This window comes from Drosophila montana, unplaced genomic scaffold (genome assembly GCF_035044405.1).
Source record: "Drosophila montana isolate Dmon_TW-CO22-7 unplaced genomic scaffold, ASM3504440v1 contig_1761_1, whole genome shotgun sequence".
Classification (NCBI taxonomy): Eukaryota; Metazoa; Arthropoda; class Insecta; order Diptera; family Drosophilidae; genus Drosophila; species Drosophila montana.
The window spans coordinates 1,044,528-1,071,167 of NW_026996690.1; the positions used below are offsets into that span (position 1 = coordinate 1,044,528).

At 37.5% G+C, this 26,640-nt stretch overlaps 4 protein-coding genes across 6 annotated transcripts; 3 read left to right on the top strand and 1 right to left on the bottom strand.

The window, feature by feature from the left end:
* Nucleotides 1-141: 141 nt before the first annotated feature.
* Nucleotides 142-1,528, top strand: LOC135440937 (protein RER1). The gene is given in 2 exon segments (XM_064700357.1): nt 142-647; nt 705-1,528. Coding segments are annotated over 2 exon segments (789 nt in total). The 5' UTR covers nt 142-563; the 3' UTR covers nt 1,410-1,528.
* A 494-nt stretch (nt 1,529-2,022) lies between these two features.
* On the top strand, nt 2,023-7,396 carry PEK (pancreatic eIF-2alpha kinase). 2 transcript variants are annotated; one of them, XM_064700355.1, is made up of 4 exons: nt 2,023-2,536; nt 3,467-4,208; nt 4,335-5,489; nt 5,566-7,396. In XM_064700355.1, exons 1-4 carry the CDS (start codon nt 2,310-2,312, stop codon nt 6,937-6,939), a joined length of 3,498 nt encoding a protein of 1,165 aa, XP_064556425.1. In that variant the 5' UTR covers nt 2,023-2,309; the 3' UTR covers nt 6,940-7,396. The 2 variants fall into 2 exon arrangements, with proteins under 2 accessions (XP_064556425.1, XP_064556426.1); XM_064700356.1 differs by lacking the exon at nt 2,023-2,536 and adding an exon at nt 2,721-2,853.
* A 3,012-nt stretch (nt 7,397-10,408) lies between these two features.
* LOC135440938 (ras-like protein family member 10B) lies at nt 10,409-26,082 on the bottom strand. Its single transcript, XM_064700358.1, is given in 8 exon segments — nt 10,409-10,704; nt 10,777-10,844; nt 10,998-11,111; nt 11,174-11,287; nt 15,281-15,403; nt 16,776-17,273; nt 24,608-24,917; nt 25,997-26,082. Coding segments are annotated over 6 exon segments (915 nt in total). The 5' UTR covers nt 17,130-17,273; nt 24,608-24,917; nt 25,997-26,082; the 3' UTR covers nt 10,409-10,562.
* Nucleotides 19,185-20,854, top strand: LOC135441007 (casein kinase I). Of its 2 annotated transcripts, none has more exons than XM_064700440.1 (2): nt 19,185-19,332; nt 19,408-20,854. In XM_064700440.1, exons 1-2 carry the CDS (start codon nt 19,324-19,326, stop codon nt 20,491-20,493), a joined length of 1,095 nt encoding a protein of 364 aa, XP_064556510.1. In that variant the 5' UTR covers nt 19,185-19,323; the 3' UTR covers nt 20,494-20,854. The 2 variants fall into 2 exon arrangements, with proteins under 2 accessions (XP_064556510.1, XP_064556509.1); XM_064700439.1 differs by having other exon boundaries at nt 19,189-19,332; nt 19,405-20,854.
* Nucleotides 26,083-26,640: the final 558 nt, after the last annotated feature.

A 26,640-nucleotide genomic window follows, 5' to 3' on the forward strand; every position in this document is an offset into this window, starting at 1 on the left:
TGTTTTTTATGGTTTTGCGGTCTGGCAGCAGAGAAATATGTTTGTGATTTGCGACACTGCACACTGTTGCGTTTTACATCACTGTTCACTGCAACCTTTTACAACACTTGTACTTTTGACAGATACAGCTGCGAGAGAGTGCACTATATTTGACATAATGACGTGGTGAACTGTGTGTGAAAAAAGAACAATAAATGACTGATGCCGACACAATTATTAATTTAATTAATTAATTTGTAAACAACCGTGCTATATTTATATATCGTCAGCAGCAGGCATTGATACTTGAAATACACATTGACAGCTTAATCGACACTAAAATAAGCATTTTGTATGAACAAGAGGAAGGAGGTCGACCAGGCGTAGACGTCTCAGCAAGGCAATGAAATAATTTAGACTCAGGAAGTGTTTTTAGTCCACTTTTTGTTTGACGACGCGATTGCGTCGCAAGCAGCACCAACCAATTTACATCACAAACACAAATACAACGTCGTCCACAATTGTGAGAAAAGAGGAAGACCGTGGAGCTGTTGGTGAGGTAGCTAAAGAACGCTGCAGGGACTATGATGAACGAAGACAATAGCAGTGCCTCGACGGCGACCAGTAGCGGCGGGAGCGTTAAAAAGTTTTTTCAGCGTATATCACAGGTAAGTGAAAGTAATTTAGAATATTTGGACGCAATTTGATTCTATCTTCGTTTGCAGACCTACCAATCGTCACTTGATCGCTCCACACCGCACACACGTATGCGCTGGGTGTTTGCCGGATTCGTGTTGCTTTTGTTTGTGCTGCGCATATTCATTTATCAGGGCTGGTATATTGTGTGTTATGCCCTAGGCATCTATCACTTGAATTTGTTTATTGCATTTTTGACGCCAAAAATTGACCCTGAGTTTGATCCGTATGCGCAAGATGAGGAAGACGATGGACCTAATTTGCCAACGCATAGTAATGAGGAGTTTCGGCCTTTTATACGCCGCCTTCCTGAGTTTAAGTTCTGGTTGTCGGTGACAAAAAGTACTGCAATCGGTCTATTTTGCACGTTCTTTGACTTTTTTAATGTGCCTGTGTTTTGGCCCATATTGGTCATGTATTTTATTACGCTTTTCTGCATAACAATGAAGCGGCAAATCAAGCATATGATTAAGTACAAGTACTTGCCATTTACCCGCAATAAACCACGATATCAGCGAGTCAACCAGAATGCGGGTGGCGCCAATCTTGGAGGTAGCTCAAAGTGACAATTAGCCGCACAGACGCCTGACACACAAACGACAACATCGGTAGCAGCAGATGCAGCAACAACCCTCGACAGCTCGGCTCCAATCGTAGCAGCAGATTCAACGGCTGCGGGGGCGTCAAAGGCTACTGCTAAACCACCGCAAATCATAGCAATTGAAGAATATTAGGAAGTTATATCAAGAACTAAGCAACAGTGTCCAACAAATTCATGTAAAAAAGCATTTGCAATCAATTAAGGTTCGGCCATTGTATCCAATAGCATGCAATTTTGTTTGTGAAACATTGATTTAGTTTTTGATTTATTATGTTGTCGTGCGGCGTTTTGTGCAAAGCATTGTTTTTGTTTTTAATTTCTTTATTAATTTTATATTTATTTACATGCAATTTTTTTCGCTCCAACAACAACAGTTCAAGATTCTAGCTAACAATTATATTTTAATTTCCGTATTGTAATACCTTAAACTATGTAAAATCCAAAAAGTAGATTTACTGAATCTAAAATTTATTTTTGATTACATACCTTGGTTAGATATGTATTTTTCTTTATATATTTGGTTAGCGTTAACTATACAAAATGTTACAATATAAACGAACTAAAGAAGGTTTGAGCTGGGTGCATCATATGAAATAAATAAAAACAAATGAAACTAAAAAACCATTGCGCCCATGAAATCGAACGATGCCGCTTAGTCTGTCATAGTTTGGCGTTGCCACCTAAACGCTTTCTTAAGTTGGTGGCCCTGTTACATACAATTCAATAGATGGTCACACTTTTTAGGTAGCCCTAACACGGACACAGTTCTTGCGAAACCGCACCACGCATTGCGTTGGGATAGTTAAAGAAATATTATTTTTGCCATTTTAAACTGTTGTATTTGTTGTTCTGCGTCCAAGTAATGCGGCAATGTCCCTTAGCTTTGATGGGCGCTCCTGCTGCTGCTGTAACCAAAGTAAACTCTCCAGCGCCGTTGATGAGGCTGTCGCCGACGTCGTCAAAAAAACCAATTAACAGCTAATTCACCGATCCGCTGCCCTTCTAAGAGAAAAATAAACGGCGCACACGTATAATGGGCATACAAAATGATATAATACGAATCACGATACGTCGCCGTCATCTAATCCTGTGTACCATGATCACGTGCATTGTGACAGCCGCGTTATTAATACCACCAGTAAAGGCGTCAGCATCAACCCAGTCGAAAGACCCAACCGAATCAGATTTACTGGCGGCGATGCCAACTCCGCCCGCAATTCCGCACTGTGTAGAGCAGCAGGAGCGAAGCATTGGACGAAGGTAAGAAGAAGCACGGACACAGGCATGTTAGCTGTGAGGAATACATATGTATGTACGTTCTGGAAAGTTCTCATTAAAATGTGCAAGTGAAAAGAAATGCAGTCCAGCAACTATGTGTTGCCATAACTATGAATATAAACAATGGGGTTGGACAGTATTTCTCGTCGTAACAACTGACAAGCGATTTTAAGCTCAACAATGTAGATTGACGAATAATTTAAATTAATTAGTGTAGCTCATAAATGTAAACTAATCCTGGCACAAAAACAAATGATGTCGAACAAATTAGACGCTTGCTCTAGCTTATCAAAGCGACGGTGAGTCATGTTTCAAACGTTTAACTGTAATTGTCTGTTTACCTTCACGCAATAATAAAAACGATAAAAAAAAAACAAACGGAAACTCAATCTGCTTTAAAAAATATGCATACGTGATTGAAACGCGATTAACTTAAATATTCGATTTTTGACAAGATTAAACTAATTTTGAATTTCACCATTCTTGGCTTTTGCTTTGCTGTCTTGTAAGGCGCATGGCCTGCTCGCGTCGTTGCCCTTTTTTTCCACTGTATGTGGCAATATAAGTGTGTGCGTGTGCCTGTTTGCGAAGGCCCAATTATTTTTTTCATTTATTGTCTCAACTAAAAAAGCTTCCTTCTAAGACCCACTCTATAGTATTGATGTGTTCTTTAATTGTTGGTGAGCCCGCAACCGGTGTGACGCTGTTCTGCTGAAGAGTATATGAGCACTAATATACATATTTGTCAGTCTTCATTAAGAGTTTACTATTTCTAGACTTATGTTAACAACTTAAGTTGTAGTGACAATGCACGGTGAATATACATTTACATACATAGCTACATCGATAGAAATAAACCGGTGACTCCCATAAGCCAACTAGTGTATTTCTCACTCTCTTTTTCTCTTTCAGATTACTCTATATAACTACACTCGATGGCCGTCTCAGCGCCTTGGACATTGCCAAGTCAGGCAAGATGCGCTGGAGCATTGAAACGGGACCAGGTCCACTCATCTCATCGAGCATACATCGCCTTGAGCTAACCAATAATGGCCAGTTTGTGCGCATGATACCATCGCTTAGTGGCGGTATTTACAAATTCGATGGCGACTCTATAGATCCCATACCTATTACTGCCGAACATTTGCTTAGCTCTAGCGCTAAATTCAGTGATGATCTTGTTATCTCCGGTGGCAAGGAGACGCGTAATTATGGCGTATCGGTTAGGACTGGGCAGCTGCTTTACGAGTGCTCCATCAATGGCTGCGTGAATTCCACAAATGAGGGGCGTGCCATTGACGATACATATGCAGAAAAAGACAAGGACGATAATAACCAACAGCAACACGATGAGCAATTACGGGATGAGGATGGCTACATTATCCCCCACAATTCGGTTTTGGACGATGTTATTGTAGTCCGTCGCCAGACTCAAACAGTTCGTGCAGTGGAGTCCCGCACAGGCATAGAGCGTTGGAATTTTAGCGTTGGACAACACGAGCTAAATTTGATGCGCGCTGAAGATTGCCATGAGCAGCCGCGTAGTGACTTGGAATTGGCTGTACTGGATGTGGATATCAGAGTTGTAGTGCCAGAGGGCATTATATGTGCATTCAGCAAGAGTGATCCGGAGCAGATGCTCTGGAAGCATCAGGTGAGTAAAAAAAACGATCATTTTTTACGATCCTCCTTTTTTATGAGTATTTAAATTGTAATACTTCATTAATTGGTTTAAAAAAGTTTCTAATGGACTAAGGTTAACTAATCACATTTCTTGCAGTTTAACAATCCCATTGTAAGTGTCTGGCAAATAAATGCTGCCGATGATCTACAGTCAATCGATCTATTCGCTTCGGCGCATTGGCAGGCCGAACAACAAGCGAAAGGCAAGCAGCCTAGCCATGCGCCTTCCATCTATCTGGGCATGTACGAAAAGCAGTTGTACATACAAGAGTCCGTACGTCTGCGCGAGGAAATTATGCAACAGTCAGATCATTACCAACAGATGACGGGAGATACTAGGCTCATGCCGAAAATACCCTGGCGGCCAATTGCTGCCAGCAGCAACTCACTTGTGCTATTCCGGAATGAGCGCGATCAAGTGGTAATTGAAGACGGATATGGAAAAAACGAGTTGATTCCATATGACGATCAGAACATAGCAGTTGCAGCGCAGTCAGTGCTGAATGCCTCGGAGTTTGTCAATGGTAATGGCTTCTACTTCTTCACTGACACAGAACTGAGTAAAGAAAGTAGTGCGCTGGAGTGCGGCACTAATGATACGCCCAACGGATTGCCCGCCATAGAATCGCCGCCTGCCAGTAACGAGACGGTTAGTAACTCGAAGGCAGTTGGTGGAAATCATAGCATCAATGATGATCTCGGCTTCAGTTTGGATGATATTGATGCACCCGTTAAAGTAATCATACTCTCGCTGTGGTTCTGGTGGAAGGAGATAGTGGTCATTGCGTTTACCTCAGCAGTGCTGCTCAACATGTTTATGGGCCATCGCAATCAGCGTGTGGAACGTGAGTACCTCGTCATTGAGCGTCATGTGCCAGTTCAAACGGCTATTGAGGCAACGGAAGCATCTACACAGGCGCTCTTGGGGCCAGTGATGCCTCACCACCAACAGCGTGGAAATCGCATCAGCTTTACAGGTGGCGTCAGTCGTATGCAGCGCTCAATTTCGGAGTCAACGTCGAATTCCGGTGAACATTTTACCTCCCGCTTTCAAACGGATTTCGATCTAATGCAATGTCTTGGCCGAGGGGGTTTTGGTGTCGTTTTTGAAGCAAAAAACAAGTTGGATGAGAACCATTATGCGATTAAACGTATAACGTTGCCCAATAAGGAGTCATCGCGGCAGCGTGTTTTGCGTGAGGCTCGGACTCTAGCCAGCTGTGAGCACCACAACATTGTTCGATACTTTCACGTAAGTCACTGTCGTTACATTATCTAAATAACGTATTTAATAAACTGTTTTGTTTATATTTTTGAATAATATACAGTCCTGGGTAGAAACTCCGCCTGTAGGCTGGCAGGAAGAGGAGGATCGTAAGCTGTTAGCACACGAACTGTCTACATCTATACAAATCGAGACACCCGATGGCAGTACCATGCCATCGTTTATAAATCACACTCAAAATAAGCATGGTCAGATGATCTCGTGGGTATCAGACCCCGCTAACAGCACTGCCTGTAGCTATGAGTTTGGGCGTACCGAGAAACCTTTCAATCACATTAAGGAATACAACGACGATGAGGAAGATGATTCGCTAATTGAGTTCCGCAGTGAATCACAGTCAGCTGCGCTGCATGCAGACGAGGAAGACATTGAGGAGAAGCAGCAAGGGCAAATAAAGCATGAAACCCAGACTCGTGCGCAACGGGGCTCTGTTTCTATTGATGTACACTCTGCATCTTTTGATTTAAAGAACATCAATTACACGCAACATCAGCTATCAAATTCATTTCAAATCGAATCGATTCGCTCCAAGGGCAATACCAGCGACACAGACGAGGAAACTGAAGTATCACCCAGGCACAAACCGTTGACTTTGGCACTGTCCCAGAATCACAATCAGCAGCTACAACCACAGTCACCCAACAGCAGCCAGGTAGCGTTGCCGAATGCTACTGTACAGAACGGACTCATCGTGAAGCCCAACAAGGTTTACCTTTACATTCAAATGCAACTATGCCGCAAGGAGAGTTTGCGTGATTGGCTACGGGACAATCGGACCGAAGCGCGTGCCTCACACATTGCCCATATCTTTCATCAGATTGTAGATGCGGTGGACTACGTCCATCTTAAGGGTCTCATACATCGGGATCTGAAGCCCAGCAACATATTCTTTTCCCAGGATGGACAGATCAAAATTGGTGACTTTGGGCTTGTTACCGACATGGCGGATATCCCCAACATATTAAACGATTGTGGTGACCAATCCGGTTTACCCTCGTGCGCCCGCCATACGCAACTGGTTGGCACACACCTATACATGTCGCCAGAGCAGCTGCGAGGCCAAAACTATGACTATAAGGTGGACATATATTCGCTAGGCCTTATATTTTTCGAGCTACATGTTTATTTTTCCACTGAAATGGAGCGCATTAAGACACTTCGTGGCTTGAGAGATGGCCAGTATCCCGAGGCTTTTGTCAAACAAAATCCGGAGCAGTATGAGTTGTTGCAAAGGATGCTCTCCTCGCAGCCAGCGCAGCGACCGCAAACAAAACAGTTGAAACAGCAGCTGCACGAAATTCTGAAACTTCCCGAACAACTGGTGGAGGGGCATAGCGAACAGGCAGCAATTGCGGCGGCCACGCGTCGGTTGAGTCGTAGCCGCACTTTCAGCAGCACCAGCGAACAGCCTCAGTGATAGAGAATAGAGTCGGAGGAAGTTGGTGCACATAGAACTTAAGTTAAAATAAGTCACATTTGCTTTAAGTTATTATTCTGTTTGACTAAAGTAACAGCAATTATTAATCATGGCACGTAGCCTATTACTTTTTCTGGTCTGACCCTGATAAGCCTTCTTAAAAGTCAGCTAATTTTAAGTTATTCATTTTCTTCATGTATATTATAAGAGATATTTAAAATTAAATTTTAAATAAGCAGCGTCAAGGAGTCCGTTTTGATTAAAAGACTTAATAGTAGAAGAGTGACATGTGTATGTTAAGACATGTAACCAGGATATAAACTATTAATAATTTGTAAACTTTTCCCAAAACTAATTTATTAGTTTATATCAAATGATTGTTTGTACTTTTCACAAAATAGTTCTACTTATTTTTTGTTTAATAACGACTAAGTTAAATAAAAAAAAACTATATATATATACTTTGTGTTGGCTTTAGCTTTGATAATGTTATTTATTTATTGTCTTTAATGCAACCGACCTTGTCACGCACTATAATTTTGAGTAACAAACATCGGAGTTTAATATTTTGGTTACGGTTTTTGATGTAATCCCTTTCCGAATGCTTTAAAGTTTCTTAGTTAATACTGAGAATCTAAAATGGTATACGATGTTATTGCCATCCAATTGCGATTGTTGTTTAAAAGTTATTTACACTTAAGTTTTTGTGTACTTGAAAGGAGTTTATTTATATAACTTCCCATCACAAAATACCCAAAAGATTTGCAAAATACTTATATAACTTTATTCTAATATTAATTTTTTATTTCAGTTTGCATTTTTCCAAAAACGTTTTCTACATTTCTAACGGATTAGTCGTTATATACTTGCGCGGGTTAACGCATATTGCAAAAACACAATACATACACATGGCATAATATAAGCACATATATAAGTACTAGTACTATAATGATTATTAGGTTGAGGCTTCTTCTTCATTGCTTAATAGTTATTTGCGGTGTTGTTTTTTTTCTGTTCTTTTTGTGTGGTTAGCTCTTTTGAATTATCAGTTTGAACTATTAATATTAACTATTTTGTTTATGTGATTTTCATTGCATTAAAAAAAGAGATCATTAGTGTCCTGCTTGAGGACATGTGTACTCGTATATAAGTGCCTTAACACTAATTGCTACCACTTCATTTGAAGTTTTTAAGTTTGAACAACGCACTAAACAAACATAAAAGCGATTCAAGCATATTGCATTTAAGTCATTGATGTTTGATTTATATGTTAATTTTTAAATACATAACTACAAGTATTTACGTTTTACTTTACTGTAGCAGGCAACGCGTTGCTTAAATTTAATTCAACCGCAATTTGTTTTGCTTTTGTGTATAATTTAGTTGGTTTTTAATTGTGAATCGGTTTTAGCGTATTTTATATTCAAAAATTAACAGCCATTTTGACGAATCCGTAATCGTTCGAAATCATGAAAGAAAACTAACTAAATACATGTACATTATTTATTATATACTTAGTACAATACGTATATTTTATACAATTAGTTTGTGTACATTAATGAGCAAATTTCTATACGATTTTCAGTTTGGCCGATGTTAATTTTATGAGCTTTGATATTTAATGAACACATTTCAACAAGTCAATGTATTTGGCTGCACATTTTCATAACTATTATAAACTTTTCGGGTAATAGTACATATGTATATATAATTTTTATCAAAGCGTCAATGCTACAGTTTTAAGTTTAAATATATTTTTATCCCAACTACTTTTTAAATATTTGTGTCGCTTTAGTTTTAACATTATTATTGCCTATGAATTTTACCCTTCGCTAAATTCAAAAATGTACGTGGCGTGGCCATTTCAATTGTGATGCAAATTCATTCATTATTTATGATTTGCCTCATCTGAATCGAGCACTGAACTCGAGTTGAGTTGATTTCATTGACCGACCGACCCGATTGGCAGTGCGCTCAATTGTCTTTAGCATAAATCACTATAAAGACTCGCTAGTTTTTTTTCTGGTGTTTGTTTGTTCACAGTTCAAATATATGGCTGTAAACATTGATTAAATTTAGTTATGTGTTAGTTAATGTGTTGTTTGCTTTTTTACTTATATATTGCATTTACGAAAGTTTTGAAATTTCTATGTACAAAGTCAGACTTGATTGCTTATCTTTCGAGTTTTGTTGAGGTAAAGAAAGAGTTCGGTATAGAGTTACGTAGATTTGTTGTGAAAATAGTAATTGTTATTTTTAGGTCAGCAATTTTATTGTGGAAACTTAACAGTTACCTACCTAGTGAGCTAGGCAATATTCTACTAGCCCGACAAAAATATACATACTAAGTATATATTTGCAAATAAATATCGAGTTCATCAAATGTGTATTTGCTCTTCAATTAACAGTAAAGCAATTATTTTCTTGTGCGCTTCATAAAATTGCAACCCTCATTTTATTACCTCATTAATCGGTCTATAAACAAATATAATACTTTATTTTGTTTTGTTTTGGGTTGCATTGGTTAAGGCTTGATGCTTCAATTATTTGTAGTTTCTTGGCGCCATTTTGGGTTGAATACAATGTAGCGCTAAAGATGAAAAGAAATTGTTTTAAGGCAACAATTCTTGTTATTTTTTCATATAATTTAATTTAATAATACTAAATGTTATTGTGTCATTCTTTAAAATGAATACAATAAATATAAGGGCTGAGAAACGTTTAAACTGTTTGTAATCATGTTGAGGCTTTCGGCAGTTTTTCATAAATTGCTGCAATAAAACAATTTCTATTACATTTGTATTTCTTACAAATATTTAAATACATATTTTTCTAAATTTAAAAGGGTGTATCATTTATTTTTTTTTTGGTAACCTTTAAAGGGATTCTTGTTACTTGACTTTAACTGACATATTTATCATCTTGTGCCTAATAACTAATTCTTGAAATGATCACAACGTTAATGAATTGTTATATATTTATCGTATGTATACACTATATTGCCTATATATTAATATATATATATAGCTAATGTATATTAGTATACAATTTATACTGATGGATTTCATATTTTATCGCTCCTGTTGAGTTAACAATATTTTTTTCGTAAAATGTATTGTAAATTATGGTGGGATTAATTGCCTATTACGTACAAAAAATAATCAAATATAATTCAAGCTTGCCATTTGCAGCCTGTTAACAATTTTAACGTTTTCGAATTTTGTTGTTGTTGTTGCTCTTCTTCTTGTTAATGTTTCCTACAGTTTCCGACATACAACTTTGAGACTTAGCATGGAAATTGCTAGCGATGCAGCTGGTATGGAATGAATGTGGGATCAAATAAAGGAGCGAGCATAATGTTCAAATTATGGCAAACAAAGGCAACAAAGACAATGGCCAACAATGATAAGGCGAGGCAAAGATAACCTGCAAAGTGTGTCGGCAACAAAATATACATATATACATATATAAGCGTATGCTAAAATATGCATCAGTAAGCGTTTGCAAGGGACAGCTCTCAGTTACAATGCTTCAGAGAATACGGAATCATCGGTATGTCGCAGCTCAACGGAAAAACTCGCTTGGGTATTATGGGCTTGTTTAAATAACTTATTCAGCATCTGCTAGAGTATTGTGCAGCGTCCTTTATTCCTAGTCGATTGCGAGTACTCAGTGCCAAGGAGAACGCCGACAGTTGTGCCGCTGACGCCGCCGCTGCTGCAGCCCATTAGTTCGCGAAAAACGTCGCCGATTTTGTAGTTGTATCTGGAATGGGCAAATATATATCTGGCATGGGCAATACCTGAGATAACAAAGTATCTTTAAGGTTCTACTCACTGTGCGGAACACTCTACGTAGCCACAACGCCAATGCTTACGCACCAGCGTAGAAATGTCCTTGAGCTCCTAAAAGGCATAACATTAAAGAGTTTCAACGGCTAAAAGTATTTATATACTATTTAACAAAAGTATTTAAAAATGTATTTAGGAATTAAACAATACCCAGAGTTCACCAAACACATCTATTTGTATAACACAAATTTAAGATTAATTACATACCTGCGAGTTAGCCTGCGCCTCAGAAACATTGTCATATTTATTGCCGACCACAATTATGCTAAAATCACGATGACTGAAACTATCCAAGATTTGATCTCTTATGGAGCGGCAATACTGCAAATCATGCACACAAATCCCTTAATTAGAATGGAGTCCAAATTATTTGATTGACCTACCTGAAACGTTTCCAAATTGCCCATATCATAAACTAGAACATAGGCGTGCACCGTTCGCAGCCCCAGCGGATGTCCATTATTCCATTCAGCAAAGTTATCAGCCGGAAATCGCTTCTGGTAAGGTCACAAAAAATGAAAAGCGTTTGTATACATTTAGTTGATAATATTATTACAATACATAGGTAGCGACCCTTTTGACTTTCTCATGTATACAATAACAATTTATTCCCAAAGATCTACATATATAAAAAATCATTTGAGTGTTCGCAGAATTCAAGCTTCCTGGGTAGAAATGCAGTTCAAAGATTTTTTTTGTCGAAGTTTTAAGTTAAGTTTGCATATATATATGTATGTCTGTTTTTATATACATGTATGCATGTTTGTTTTGTATATATGCAAATATGCATGCATGCGTACATGTATGGATACCTGTATATACATGCATGTATGCATTTTGCATGCATATATACTATATACATATGTTTGTGTGCATGTCTGCATATATATGTACGCATGTTTGTATATACATGTATGCATTTTTGTTTGCATATATTCAAATATACACGCATGTATGCATGTATGCATTTTTGCATGCATACATACTATATATGTTTGCGTGCATGTCTGCATATACATATATGTATGCATGTTTGTATATATATGTATGCATGTTTTCGTGTATATATTCAAATATGCATAAATACATACATATGTATATACATACATATATATGCGTATATATATGTACATATGCCAATACAGACATACATATATATGCACACACATACATATGCAAAGGTCACAAAAAATGAAAAACGTTTGTATATATTTAATTTCTCAGAGTTCATATTATTATTACAATACGTAGGTAGCGACCCTCTTGACTCTCTTATGTATACAATAAATTGTGAACAACTTCACTTTCCCGGATACATTTTCACTGTAATTAACCGCATGTGTGGAAAAATCGCTAAAAAAATTTGTATGAAGCTTTTATGTTTACGATCCGATCGGCCTCAATCTCATTTTCACACTTCTCAACAGATGCATTGCTCTTTGGTGGAAATGGGGGTAAAATATTTGGTCTGTGACGTTTCGTGCTCAAATTTATTACCAAAGATCTATATGAAAAATCAATTGAGACGTGATCGCAGAATTCAAGCTTCCTGGGTAGACATGCGGTTCAAAGATTTTTTTTATGTTTGCATATATATATGTACTAGCTGGTATAACCCGGCCTTGCCCGTGGCACGTATGTTATATAATCAAAAAGCTTTGAAAATGATTATGAAACTGATCGGACGGGAATCAAACAACTTTTATGCAAATCGGACAAAACGTAAAATTTACCAAAAAAATCTTTGAAATCCATTTTCCACCGAAGAACTTTAGATTTTGCGAAATATGTGAAACACGTCTCAAATGATTTTTCTTATAGATCTTCGACCTCCATTTTCACCAAGGAGGATTGGATTTTCCTAAAAGTGTGAAACACCCCTCAAATGAATTTGAACAAAGATCTTTGAAAATAAGTTTAAGGCCGAACGGATGGTAAACAAAAAAGTTACATACGTCTTAACGTGCACCTACATCACATAAGGTAACTACAGTGAAAAATATCAATATCTGAAATAGCCAAATCACTAAATCCCTCGCCTCCAACAGCATTACCTAAGTCTATGATATTAGCATAAACATTTTCAGCTATAATCACGTTTCTCTCGACTATTACTTCAGGCCAAATGACTTTCCAGCAAGAATTCAATGTGGACTTTTTTATTTCGGCGATTTGAAAACCGTGTTAAAGCGAAGCCGTGTAAATCAAGTACCGTGTAAATCGAAGGATAGGTGTACATATAAATGTACATACATGCATACAACAAAAAAAACAACAAAACAAAAAAGAGCAACAAATAAAAAAACACTACACTACTAGCTAAGCATGAAAAACTACAGAGCCTACTTGAATTCTTGAGAATCGAGGAGGAGAGCACTTGGTGGAAATTCATTTTATTTAAACTTGCAGCACAGCGACAAATAAGCTTCGCCTGCGTTTAATATTAGAAAACAAACATTCATGCATACATGTGTACATAAATGCATACATACATGCATGCATTTACCACACACACACACACATAATACTTATACTCGTACAAAATACTGGTATACTACCAGACAATAATATAAACATACATACATATATTCATGTTAAACATACATACATACACACACAAACGCATTCATATACATGCATACTTCTATGCCTGCACATGAAATTCAAATTGTTATAAACATCATTCTACATAAACACATACATGAACACGTAAATACATACATATGTACATACATACATACATGCATACACATGCAAATATATACTCATTCATACAAAAATAATGCCTTTTCGATTTTTGACACAATTTTTAAATAAAACATGAAAATTTGTCTATTTATTTTTTAGGATTAGTTTTTACTTAATTTGAATATTCAGCCAATGTCATTGGTATTTTAGCTTTCTCTTCTTCTTCTGCCTGTTGAGTAATGTTCCCGTCGGTTTTTAGCCCAATTTTGGCTCAACTAACAATTCGAGGGCAGCAACATTAAAGCGAAATTCGTGTCGGCAACTTTTCTAATAAGTATATAAAACAAAAGGGCACCAAAACTACGTGTGCCCCTGTGTGTGCTTCCTATAAATTTTTCTTGTGGAGAATACAATTAACAATTGAGGATGTGAATAGGAAAAGCTGTTGGAGCACAAAACGCAGTTAACACAGTTGGAAGCCATTAGAGTGGACTTTGAGTAATAACTGACCAGCATTGTAGTTGACAATGAAAAATGTACCATATTCCTAACGCTCATTCATAGTCTCTAACTAGGGTACCTGACAGGAAACTATTTGGCCAACACAATGGAATAAAAAATGCTCAGCAAAACAAAACAACAACTTGTATAAAAAAATATATAATCAACTAAAGAGAAAAGCTATATTTGGTGTATCGAATGTTTAATACCCTTTGCCGAGTTAGTATCTTGATGGCTTTGACTTTTGCATCTAAAAAGTTACATCAATTCAGCATCAAGCTAAAGGACTAGTTTGCATATGGGTCCAAGAAGTTACATCAATGCAGCATTGAGCTAAGGGAATAAAGGACTACGCATAAAAATAGGCAGAGGGTTAAGAGTATACCGACCTTGCTGTTGACATTTATTGAGAATATAGTAAACACTTAATGGAGTCATATTACATACATCATATTACATAGATGGATTCATATTACATACGCTTTTCGCATACATTCTGCAACACTTTGTTGCTACAGGGTATACAAATGTGTTCACGCCAAGGTGGACATGAATGAATTGACAGCCAATGAAACCTAGTGGTATGTCTGAGGCGTTGGTGGGGGAATGATGGGAGAGATAGGACAATAGAAGTTTGTCAATTCTATAGCAACCGCCTGTCAGATTCGACGTTTTGTACTTTTGCAAACATTGCTTTTCATTTTATTTTTATTTTGCAAGCGTCATAGAAAAATGGAGATGTTTTTTCTTTGGCATTTAATGTCTATGATTGTAGTTGACACAAAATAAATTAAAAATTTTTGTGTAAGAGAATTTGCGATATTCATCAATAATATTATGAGCATAATATACCCGTTACACCAATATACTTTTATCCGTCATTAAAAGCAATTTATATTTTCTATATATATAAAACTAAGTAAGAGCTAAGAAGCTGAAATGTTTTCTATAGTTAATCCACCCGCATGTGTGGAAAAATCGCGAAAAATCATTTTCAAAGATCTTTGTGAGAATTTATTTGGTACTTCCTTAGGAAGCAAATGCGAATCAAAGGTTTAATAAACGAAAGTTTATTCTTCAGCTTCAAGATTCTCACCGCAAGACTAACATGGGCGGAAAGTATTGATTCCAACACTTGGTTCTTTATTCGATGCACTTAAAACATATTTTTAAATAGAAATGGGGATCAAGATCGGTAAGGAAAGGTAACTTTGCACGGGCAAGGCCGGGCAATACCCGCTAGTAACTTATAAGCTAAGTGTACAGGTTGATATGTTGATGAGTTTTTAATTTGCACTCACCTGGGGAGGAACATCCAATACCATCAGCTCCCGTATGCAGGTATCGCACACCAAACAGTTTTTATAAATTTTGCGATGAGTTGTCGTCTGATGATTCTTGGGGAAGTCATGGTAAAAAAATTGCTGTAAAAGAGTTACATTCAATAAGTAAATGGGAAATAATAAAGATACGTGATTTAATAGTCCGCTAAAATGCAGACATTGTGGCTGATAATGGGAATGAGATTGGAAATTGTTTTTGTATTTCGTGCCAACTTCAAGTATATAAATATCATGCATTCCATTCTCATGTAAACATCTCCCATTGAAGTAATTGCAGCGTTTAAAATACATTTAAATATGTTCAGAAAAGGGTCATTCTCGTATGCGGTTCACCCTTGTCTAATTACAACATTTAATTCACAAAGACGTAAAATGCAGCGTAAATGCAGCGATGCATCGGTGAAGCGGAAATCAAATTAGCGCTGCTTCCACATGCATTCAAATGCCATTAGCAGAGAATGAGACCGAATGAAGGACGATTCCATTAGGCGTTTGACCTGCTGTTAAACCATTTAGTTTTCATCAGACGCCATTTTTCACAGTATCCAAGCGTAAAGGTTGGATATTTTTATACCCTGAACCCATTAACAAATGGGTAAAAGGGGTATAATGTATTTGTGCAAATGTATGTAACAGGCAGAAGGAAGCATCTCCGACCCTTTTAAATACTTTACTTTACTTTAAATATATATTCTTGATCAGCATCAACAGCCAAGTCGATCTAGCCACGTCTCTCTGTCTGTCCGTCCGTCCGTCCGTCTGTCCGTATGTATGAACGCAAGGATATCAGAACCTATAAGAGCTAGAGACTTGAAATTTTGTACGTAGGTCCTCCTAGTGCAGCACGAATTTGATTCCGATAATCGATAACTTGCCCCGTTTCCAAGTAATCGATAAAAATCGATATCGAAATCCTATTTTTTGAGCAAATTAGGTAAAAATTAAGAGCTAGAGCCACCAGAATAGTATATATATATCTAGTATCTTTCATTTTATAGCTATCACCACCTTCCCACTACTACCTCATAGATATGAATCAAATAAATAATCCAATTTTTGAGAATACACAAATGTTCTATAGCACAATAAGATGTACTGTAGACAATTTCATTAAGATCGGTTCAGAAACACAAAAGTTATTAAAGAAAATGTGTTTTGGCTGGCCTCGTGTTTGCGGCAGCTAGCGCAAATTGCAAGAATTTCTGTATACATGTACACACACACATTCATGCGCGTCTTCTCTGAATTCTATGAACTATATTGCAAATGCGATTGTATTGTTTTATGTGAATTAATTTAATTACTGGTTTCTATTACCACTAAAGTATTTGGTGTTTGAAGAAGAGGGTTCAGGGTATCCCCAAGTTGGGAGCTTTAAATTTAACTGCAGTCTCTTTATATAGTATATGCATAACATTGAAAATATTATGATATATGTGAAGATAACACTTACCTGTAATATGCTTGTTTTGCCGACGCCAGTAGCCCCCAAAAATGCTGCTTTAAGGGGGCCCTGCAGCCATGGCGGCTCTGCACCACCCTCCAGAGTGATGCGCTATGCCGAAATGCACTTATTTTGTATATGTATCTCCATTTCAATTGAGATTTTTGTTGTATTCGCTGGAATGGTTGTTGCTGTTGGTTTTTGTTGTGATTTTGTCGTTGATCCTTTTGTAGCTGCTCCTGTTGCTGCTGTCTTATTATTGGCTGCTGCTGTTTTCGCACTATCACCGACATAATCAACGCTTCGTATACTACCGATCAATAGCTTCTTAGAATTTGTTGGCGATATTGTACTACTCCACATTATATAATTATTGTAATTGCAATTATCGTCGTTATTTCCCTTTAACGACGCCAGTTTGATTGATGTCCTATTTCGGTATTGGTTAATTACCGAATCTACAGTGCGTCGGATAGAGAACGCATAGCTTGAGTTGCTTTCCAAAACCTTTCTGAAAAATAGATGTATTCATCGATTATTAATTGAAATAGGAAAATAACAAATTTAATTTTGTTTTGTATACGTTAGTTTTGAGCGGTAAATAAATATACTTTAAATAAATAAAAAACAGTTTTAACAATTATTGGAGAAATCGCATGTAAGAATGTCTTTAAACTACAAACAAAAAAGCATGTAATTGGAGAAATTGTTTTACGTGCCTAAATGTTGGTCTAAAAATTGAATATGCATTTTTACATAATTATTAGTAAAAAAAATGTATAAGGGAAAAGTTTGTAGTTTAGTTTTTGAAGCAACATTAAACTTGTCATGATTTGGAAAAAAGTCGAAGCTGTCGAATTTGGCATCATTACCGTTTTTGTTGTTGTTGTGAATAATTGTTAATAAAAATCTGTCGCCTGGCTTGGCAAAATCCCAGCGCCGCAAAAATTCAATAATTTTCTTTTTTATACGTTTTTAATAGGTACAGGGTGGAATTATTGCACCGTAAGCTTAAAATAAATGCCGTCGTTTAAAATGGTTTATGAAAGTATACGCTGGCAATTGCTGGTCTAATCACGCACATATGGATACATATATAGGCTAAGCTGAATTTTATGTAGATGCGGTTAATGCAGTTGTTATAAATATAGCCATATATAGTCAGGATCGTATTGAATCTGTTCAGAAGCAATTTCTGCTTTTTGCCTTACGAGGTTTAAACTGGGAACTCAATCTTCGGTGGCCATCCTCTCCTCCGTGTTGTCTATCTACATGAGTTAATTGTTGGATAGATTCCTCTTTTCTGTTAGGGCGTCTTCAATTCCCTGTGCCGTTTAGACATACCAGGAATTATCGTCCCTTATTTCTACCTGCGTGCTGTTTGTATCACATTTTCTCCACCGAACTCTCTCTTCGGGAACTCACTGACCATTCCCAGCTATGAGCAGGCGCATAGCTTGCTGGACAGACCATATATTTTCCCATTACTATCTCTTTATCCTACCTACCTAACACTTTATATATCTAGTACAAATTTCCTTAATTTTTTAATAACTTCTTCCTGTACTTTTTCCTATTTTTTGTGTTTTCTTCAATAATATAGTAATTTAAGATTATTTTTAATTTTTCTTCTTGGCCGTAGGCTCTTATACCGTCCATGAAAAAATTAGCTGTGAGAAGGGGCATAGCTGGCCGGACGGGCAAACACATCCATCGGTCGGTGATGCCATTAGAAAATTGTACATTCTAACAAGGCTTTTAGCATTTAATTTTCATAATGTATGTATAATGTATTGAACAATTAGGAAGACACTTGTCTTGTCGACCATTTATAAATAAATCAATAAATAAATAAAGCCACAATTATAATGCAATTGACTTTTTGAGAATACACAATATTCTATAGCACAATAAGATGTACTGTAGAAAATTTCATTAAGATCGCATTAGAAACACAAAAGTTATTAAACAAAATAGCTAGCGCAAATTGTAAGAATTTTTGTATATATGTACACACACACATTTATGAGCGCCTTCTTTGAATTCTATCAACAGCATTGCAATTGCGGTTTTTGTTCTTTTTTGTTTTATTTTTATTACTGCTGAAACAAACTTAGCGCGAGCTGCATTTGGTGTTGGTAGATAAGGCTTCGGGGTATTCCCGACTAGAGCCTCTTAGTTGTTATAATTTGATATATTGAATAACTAAGTAAATAAATGCTCGTTTGTAAATAGTTTAATAGATACAAATCTAACATACATCCATAACTGTTGGCGTGTTAGCGTGGACTGAGAGCGACTAAAGTGAGAAATAAAACGCGTTTAAATGAATGCAATGCGTACTTGATTTCTTATTCTTGCTGACAATTTGATTGTTTTATCTTGGCACAACATGTACACACAGTATATCCTTGACTTTATGGTTTTATTGCATTGTATTCGATTTTTGTAATATTGACAGAATATATTCCCACACAAGTCATGCTAGTCATGCCTAGCGACACTTTAAATACATTTCTTTAACCTACAGCGAACACCGATCCGAGCACGAGAGAGGATGGCACAAGTAAGATATCCGAATGAAAATCAATGTTGGCAACTTGGACATAAAAATCGATACCTACACGTTCAATGTCAGCAGCTGCAGCCGCAAGTGAAACCCCCAAAGCCGTTGGGATCCACCAAGCGAGGTGGTCTACGGGACATTATTGTTGGTGGCAAGTATCGTCTGTTGAGTCCCATAGGCAGTGGATCCTTTGGGGAGTTATACCGTGCCTCTGGTCTTCAGTGCGGCGAGGAGGTGGCTGTTAAACTCGAGAGCAGTTCCGTGAAGTATCCACAGCTGCCGCGCGAAGCTAAAATATACAATATCCTGCGAGGTGGCGTTGGCTTCCCGCATATTCGTTATTTCGGCACCGAGGGCATATATAATGTGCTGGTTCTAGATCTATTGGGCCCCACCTTGGAGGATCTGCTTAACTTTTGTGCGCGCAACTTTAGCTTGAAGACGACCCTGATGCTGGCGGATCAGATACTGGCCCGTGTGGAGTATCTGCATATGAACTGTCTGTTACATCGAGATATCAAGCCGGAGAACTTTCTGATGGGCTTGGGCAGTCAGCGCACTCGCGTTTTCATGATTGACTTTGGTTTGGCCAAAAAATACTATCGTCCCAGCACCCGTACACATATCAACTACTATGAGCGTCATGAGCTCATAGGTACGGCTCGATACGCCTCTGTGCATGCCCATTATGCGGAGCAGGGACGCCGTGATGATCTGGAGTCCGTGGGCTATCTGCTGCTCTACTTTTTGCGCGGTCGCCTTCCTTGGCAGGGCATCAATGCCGCGACACGAATACAAAAGTACGAGAGAATTGCCGAGAGCAAGTCAACGCTGCCATTAAATATATTATGCTCCGGAGTTCCCACCGAATTCTACTTGTACATGAAGTACTGTCGCAGCCTGCACTTTACCGAGCAGCCGGACTACGTTTATTTGCGGCAGCTATTTAAGGTGCTGTTCCGGAATCATTTTCTGCTCTATGACTATCTCTATGATTGGGTAGACATTAATCTGGAGATGGCGCACAATAAACGCGCAATGGCACAGCAGCGCGGCAAGGATCGAAATCAGGAGGAGGATGCGGAAGAGGTGCCGAAATCGGATTCGCGTCGTTATGTCAAGAAGAAACGCCATCACGAACAGAAGCGACAGAAACAGTAATCGGATCACTAAGTACTAAGTGGAACCTTAAACTTAACTATATATTTGGCATGCATTTATCATTTCTATGTGTTTGTAAGAATGTTTATGTAGGTGTAAGTGTGGGAGTGTATAACCTTTGTTCTACAAATCAACTCTCTGTGGCCCAATTGGTCCAACCACACTAAGCCGTGTAACTAACGAGGGGCTAAAACTCGATAGCGTTTGTATTCAAAACTAATTTAAATCTAAATGCAGCTGGTTCACTTTGATAAGGAAAGGATTCCACTATTCTTCTGATAAGGCTTACAATTTGGTTTAATATAAGTTCAGTTGTAATAGACCATATATTTAGCTATATTAAAAAGTGTTAATAAAACAACTTCGGTTTGACAGGGCCAATTTCATTCGATTGAAACGAATGACAAATAGCACAATTAAATGTTCAGTATATTCCTTATGCAAACTGGGGAAACCGTGGAACACAAGTGTAATTGGCAAAGCATGTTGCTAAAAGGGTTAATTACAAGCGGAGCGACGACGCAGTGACATATATCTGTGGCGAAAGGAGGTCAGCCAAGGCAGGGCAAAGTAGTATTGAATGAAGCATACACATCCGCACATATGTACGTATACGAGATACATTCATGCACAACTGGCGACTTAACTATATTCAGCCCTGAAGCGATTTTGCCGACCTCTTTTCATGTGGGCGAGTGCGTATTTATCTAAAAATAGCATCCTGGTAACACGACTGCCGCACGCCTCATTCCAATGTCTTTGTGCTTGCGCCTGGCTGAACAGAGACTTGGGACCCGTAACTAAATCCCTCAAATACCACATATCAGATCCGCAAAATTGCCGCGTGCTGATGCATGCCTAATGGCAGCAGCTGAGCCCATTCACCCACCACACACTGCGCTAGAGAATAACAAGATTGGGTTTTCATTCAATTTTGGTTTTCGATAAAGCATTTGAAATTAAGGCTAGAAAAATGTATATTTTATTCATAATTTAAGTAAGGGGAAATGCTCAGGCCTATTATTTAGGAGCCAGTACAGCTAATAAACTGGATGCAAATTATTTTTTTATTGGTTCCCCAATCAAGCGATTGGCAAGTTGATTAAATAACTATAAGTATAAATATAATAGAATTGAAGTCTACTGGCGAACAGCTGGTTTAAATAAGAAAAGAACATTTGAGGCCAGTTAATCCTGACGGTTGGCTGGTTGGTCAAGCTGCATCAAAGTTTATTTTTAGTCAGCCATTACACAACAAGTAAGAGGTTCTAGTCGGGAACTCCCGACTAGGGTATACCCTGAACACTCTTCCTCCAACAGGCGATAGGTATAAAATGAAAGGTACTTGATATATATGTATATACTATTCTAGAAGCTACATGTAAATTTTGGTGACTCTAGCTCTTAGTATGTACCAAAATTGCTCAAAAAACAGGATTTCGATATCGATTTTTATCGTTTACTTGGAAACGGGGCAAGTTATCGAATATCGGAAACAAAGATCTGCGCGGGCACTAGGAGGACCTACAGCTAAAATTTCAAGTCTCTAGCTCTTATAGATTCTGAGATCCTTGCGTTCATACATAAGGACGGACGCACAGACGGACAGACTCGGCTGTTGATGCTGATCAAGAATATATATACTTTATGTGGTCGGAGATGCTTCCTTCAGTCTGTTACATACATTTGCACAAATACATAATACCCTTTTTACCCATTTTCAATGTGTTCAGGGTATCAAAGGAAAAGAAACAAATTAAGAAGAGAAGTCAGTCATTTATCAAGTTAACGTATTTTGCATTGCATACTTTTCTGGGCACCTTCCACCCGACGATAATAAACAGTACTGAGAAGTTAAAATCCTCATACACTTAATATATTATTTATTGTTTTTTATTAAGTGTAGAGCCTGTACAATCATAATTTAGTGCCTTAACAACACGTGGATGGGAAATTTAATTTAGAACCGAACCCCATATCGCAGTATGATGATTTTAATCTACAATTAATAAGTAAATAAATAAAATAATAGTAATAAAAAAAGTACTGAAAATGAAGATTCATTCTTCTTGGCTTAAGAAGTGGCTTTCCAGCAGTTAATGCAAATAAGGAAAGCAGTTATTGGATTGAAATCCCTACGAACGGGAGTCAATAGTCGCGCGTCACATGTGGCGTATGATTAATGTGTCAGAACTGAGCGTAGGGCTTTTAAATTCGCATAAATTGGCTATTCGCCATTTGGAATTGCAAATGTTGCCAATGTAGTTTGTGTTTGGGTCTGTGGCCGCGGACTTGTGTGTTGCGCCTGTGGAGGTGTGTGCACACGCGTGGTTGCAACGGGAATTGAGCTCTTAGCCATTTTATTAGTTTGTCCCAAGAGATGACATTGTGCCGGAATGTTTACTCGCCGCTATATATAAAGCGTTAGTTACCAAAGAGACCAAAAGTATAAATAAAGTAGCATTTAAGAGGTTTGGATTGTAGCAGTCTTATAATATGATGATAGATATGCTCATTATGAAAGATTAATGCGAGTTTTCTTGAGATATATATTGAGTGTGTGCTAATTAGACAAATATTTACCAGTCTTGTAAATACATTTCAAGGGGCTTAAGAGTCAAACTATTCAAAGCCGTAACAGTAAACATGATTGGCGGAAAAACGAGACATTGCTTGATTAATTAATTAAACGTTTTATCATAAAGGCAAGCCACATATTGATCTTATTCCATACACATGTCGAAGCTCTTGGCAGTGATCAGCGATTACAAAAACTAGCAGCAAAGGTGACAAAAGTTAATCTAAGTTTTTTGTTTTTACTCTAAACACACTAAACATTGTGTGTTTTTCATGCCTATATAAATTGGTGCGTGTCAAACTAATTTTGAGAGAATGCTAAATATTCGAAAGAAGCATGGAAAAAGCCGATAGCTGCCACTGCTGATGCCACGCCCACTTTGCATTTCTAACCCTTTTTAATTAGCTAACATTTTCGTCGAGTCTTTGTCCTGCTTCTTAAATTAGCTGGCAAGCATTTGCAGGGGAATGTATAATGCAGGGATAGGAGAAGGTAGGCGGGCATCTACTTCTGAAAGCTTGTCCTTTTGTTATTATTGATTGCTTTCATTGTCGCGAAAGAAGAGTTTCTTGGGTTTCTGCTCAGCGACATGTCGATTATTGCCGATTTTTTTAAAATAACATTTATTGTTATTGCCGTGTCAGTTGTAAGTCAGACTGCCAAATTTATAAGTATATCTAGGTATTGACGTGTCTCTAATTATATGTGCGAATAAGAGCTTTGGCAATGCGTTGCAATGAACAAGTATCAATGAGGCCTTCCATATTTCAATAAGTCAATAATTTTAAAGCATCTAGTTCGTCGTCAGCCATAACAAAAGCAAAATTTGTAAGAACTGAATTGTATACAAAGGATATCGGCTAGGGTGGACTATTGTTAAGATATTCCTAATGGGAAATTCCGGCTACAAACATGTCGTCAGAGGTCGATGCGTCATTTAGTTATGTAAGAGCTGATAAAACTACAAGCAGTTAAAATTGTTTACCGATTCGCTGTTCAAAAAATGTACTGTCTATATTCTTGACTTTTTTATATGCATATACAAGCACATTTTTAAATCTGACCCTGTCGCAACAACTTTTGTTGTGCATGGCCAAAGTATTGAAATGAGGTAAGACAGTAAACTAACATGTTTTATCCTCTTACTGTCTTATTTCATTTTAATACTTTGTATACGGGGCGTATGCACAACTTTGGCCATGCAAGTGCATATGCAGCTGTAAATATTTAAAATGTTTTGAAAAGTTATTTAAGCGTATTTGTTACTCTCTAGTGTTCAAATCTTGGACTACTGTAACCTTAGCTTACAATTTGCGTTGTCCTGAATTGGACATTTATTTAATTATTTTGTATAATTTTGTAGCATTAAATATTCGATATTAGTTCAGTTTTATAATAGTTGATTATGGCTTTCCCTTATGCATATGCTGTGGTAATCAGTAATTAATGTAAACAAATAATCATCTTGGTCAATCAATAGGTACACGTTAGTAATTAGAATTAGATTTAGATCGAATTAGATCGACATTAACCCACCTTTTATGCTAATGCAATTGTGACTTGCATTTAAAGTTTCGCAAATTTGCAGATGTTCCTTTTGTTGTTATGACTGTTGTTTCCGTTTTGCACCCAATTTGCAACAAAACAGGTAATCCATCATAATTATGCATTTGATTGTTGTTGTTGTTGCTTTGTTGTCGTTTATTTAACGTTAATATTTTTGTGTTGTTTACTTGTCTTGTCGGTATGCTGCTTATTAGGGGTTATTGCTTCTCCTTCTTATTTTGACAACAGCAAAATATCCATGTTTGAATAACTGAAAACGTGACAACAAAGCTGCTGCCACCTGGTACGAAAGGTACGTTAATTGGCTAAAGAGTCAAAGCTTTCATGCCCTGGTTTTGTTATTGTTTAAAGGCGGCCCTTTTTGCTTACGGTCTATAAGGATTATACAATGCGCCGACATCCAAAAACTGCCGCGAACACGTGTCTAACAACAAGATGTTGGGTCAATCGCACAAAAAAAATTGTTGATAAATATATGTTTATTTGAAATTCAATTTCTGTTTGTTTTTCTCTTCGGTTTTGGGCATTCGATTTCCTTGCTGCGCATGCCGTGTCTGAGCCGTGTCTTTAAGATGCCATACTGATTAGGGTAGTTTTTATCTGGTATTCAAATTCTATCTATTTCATATTTTAGGCACAAAATTAACTAAATGTGCTTTATGCAGCGCAATAAAATCAACAGCTATGCATCAAGCATCAGGGACATTTGGGGGCCTGTCTTTGGTGCATAGGTCGAGCGATTGTAGCCTGGGGCAACATTTGCTATTGTCATTGTTGTTGGTGTGTTTCACTAATGCGATTTTCATTGCTGCCGATGCTGGTCGCTGCCGATGTTACATGAACAGTGGGCAAAGGGCAAATAATCGTAATTTACGCGCGGCAATAGGCATCGTTGAAACCAAAGAAGCTGTTTATGCTGCTGCTGATAATGATGATACCTTATGTAACTAGCGCTGCATAAATCCGTGCACAAACACACCTATATATAGACCTCAGCTCCACACACACACACACACATACAGGCACACAAACACATACAGAAACGAATACTTATACTAAGTTCTCTTGGCTAATTTTTTAAATTCTAGTACTTTGTATTTGTTTCTTTGGCTTGGTATTGTGCGAATATATTTATAATAACAAATGATTTTTTGTATCAATTTGTTTAGTAGCAAAACTTTATATTTATGCTACAATTTTTTTCTTGCGCGCTTTCAACACTGGCCATGGGCAGCAGCAGCGACAAGAACTTTGCCGTTGGACTTGCCACTTCACATTTGGTCTGATTTTGCTGGCAGCGTATATATATATATATATATACACACACAGACATAGACATGAACAGAACAGAACACTCACACATACGCACACGTTTTGCGAGTTCGGTTTCGGAGGCTAACAAGGCTGCGGCTGCGGATGCTGCTGACGGTTCATGTCGCGCCGATGGACCATTTTTGACTGGCTTCGAATCGAAGTTATTTCAAATACAGAGATCTTATAACAGTTGCTGCTGCTCGTTTTTGTTGTTATTGCTGCAGCTCTTCTGTTCTTGTTGGGCAAATCAAGAAGAAGCGATAGAGAGACAGAGAGAGAAAGAGAGAGAGTCTGATAAAGAGAGCAGCAATGCGAGAGCCTGACCCTTGTTGCATATGTTGTGTATTTTTTTTTTAGTTTTTGCGTTACGCAGCTTAGGAAGTTGCCAGATAGTTCACAGTGGCATGTATGGAATAGAGCTAGATTATTATCATAAAAATCAAATTAAATCAAATTTCGAAACAAAATAGTCGCTTCTTTAATAAGTTGATATAGTTTGCCTGTAACACCAGATCAATCAATAATGGGGCTTAAAATAGTTTGAAAAGAGGCAGACTGAGGGAATTTCGAAACGGAAAAAGCGCCTACTTTAAACTTAACTCGACAAATAATTAAAATAATAACTATTTGAATTTAGAAGTATATTTTAGTAAGTTGTAAGTGGTTGTTGTACTGCGATTGCGCTAGAC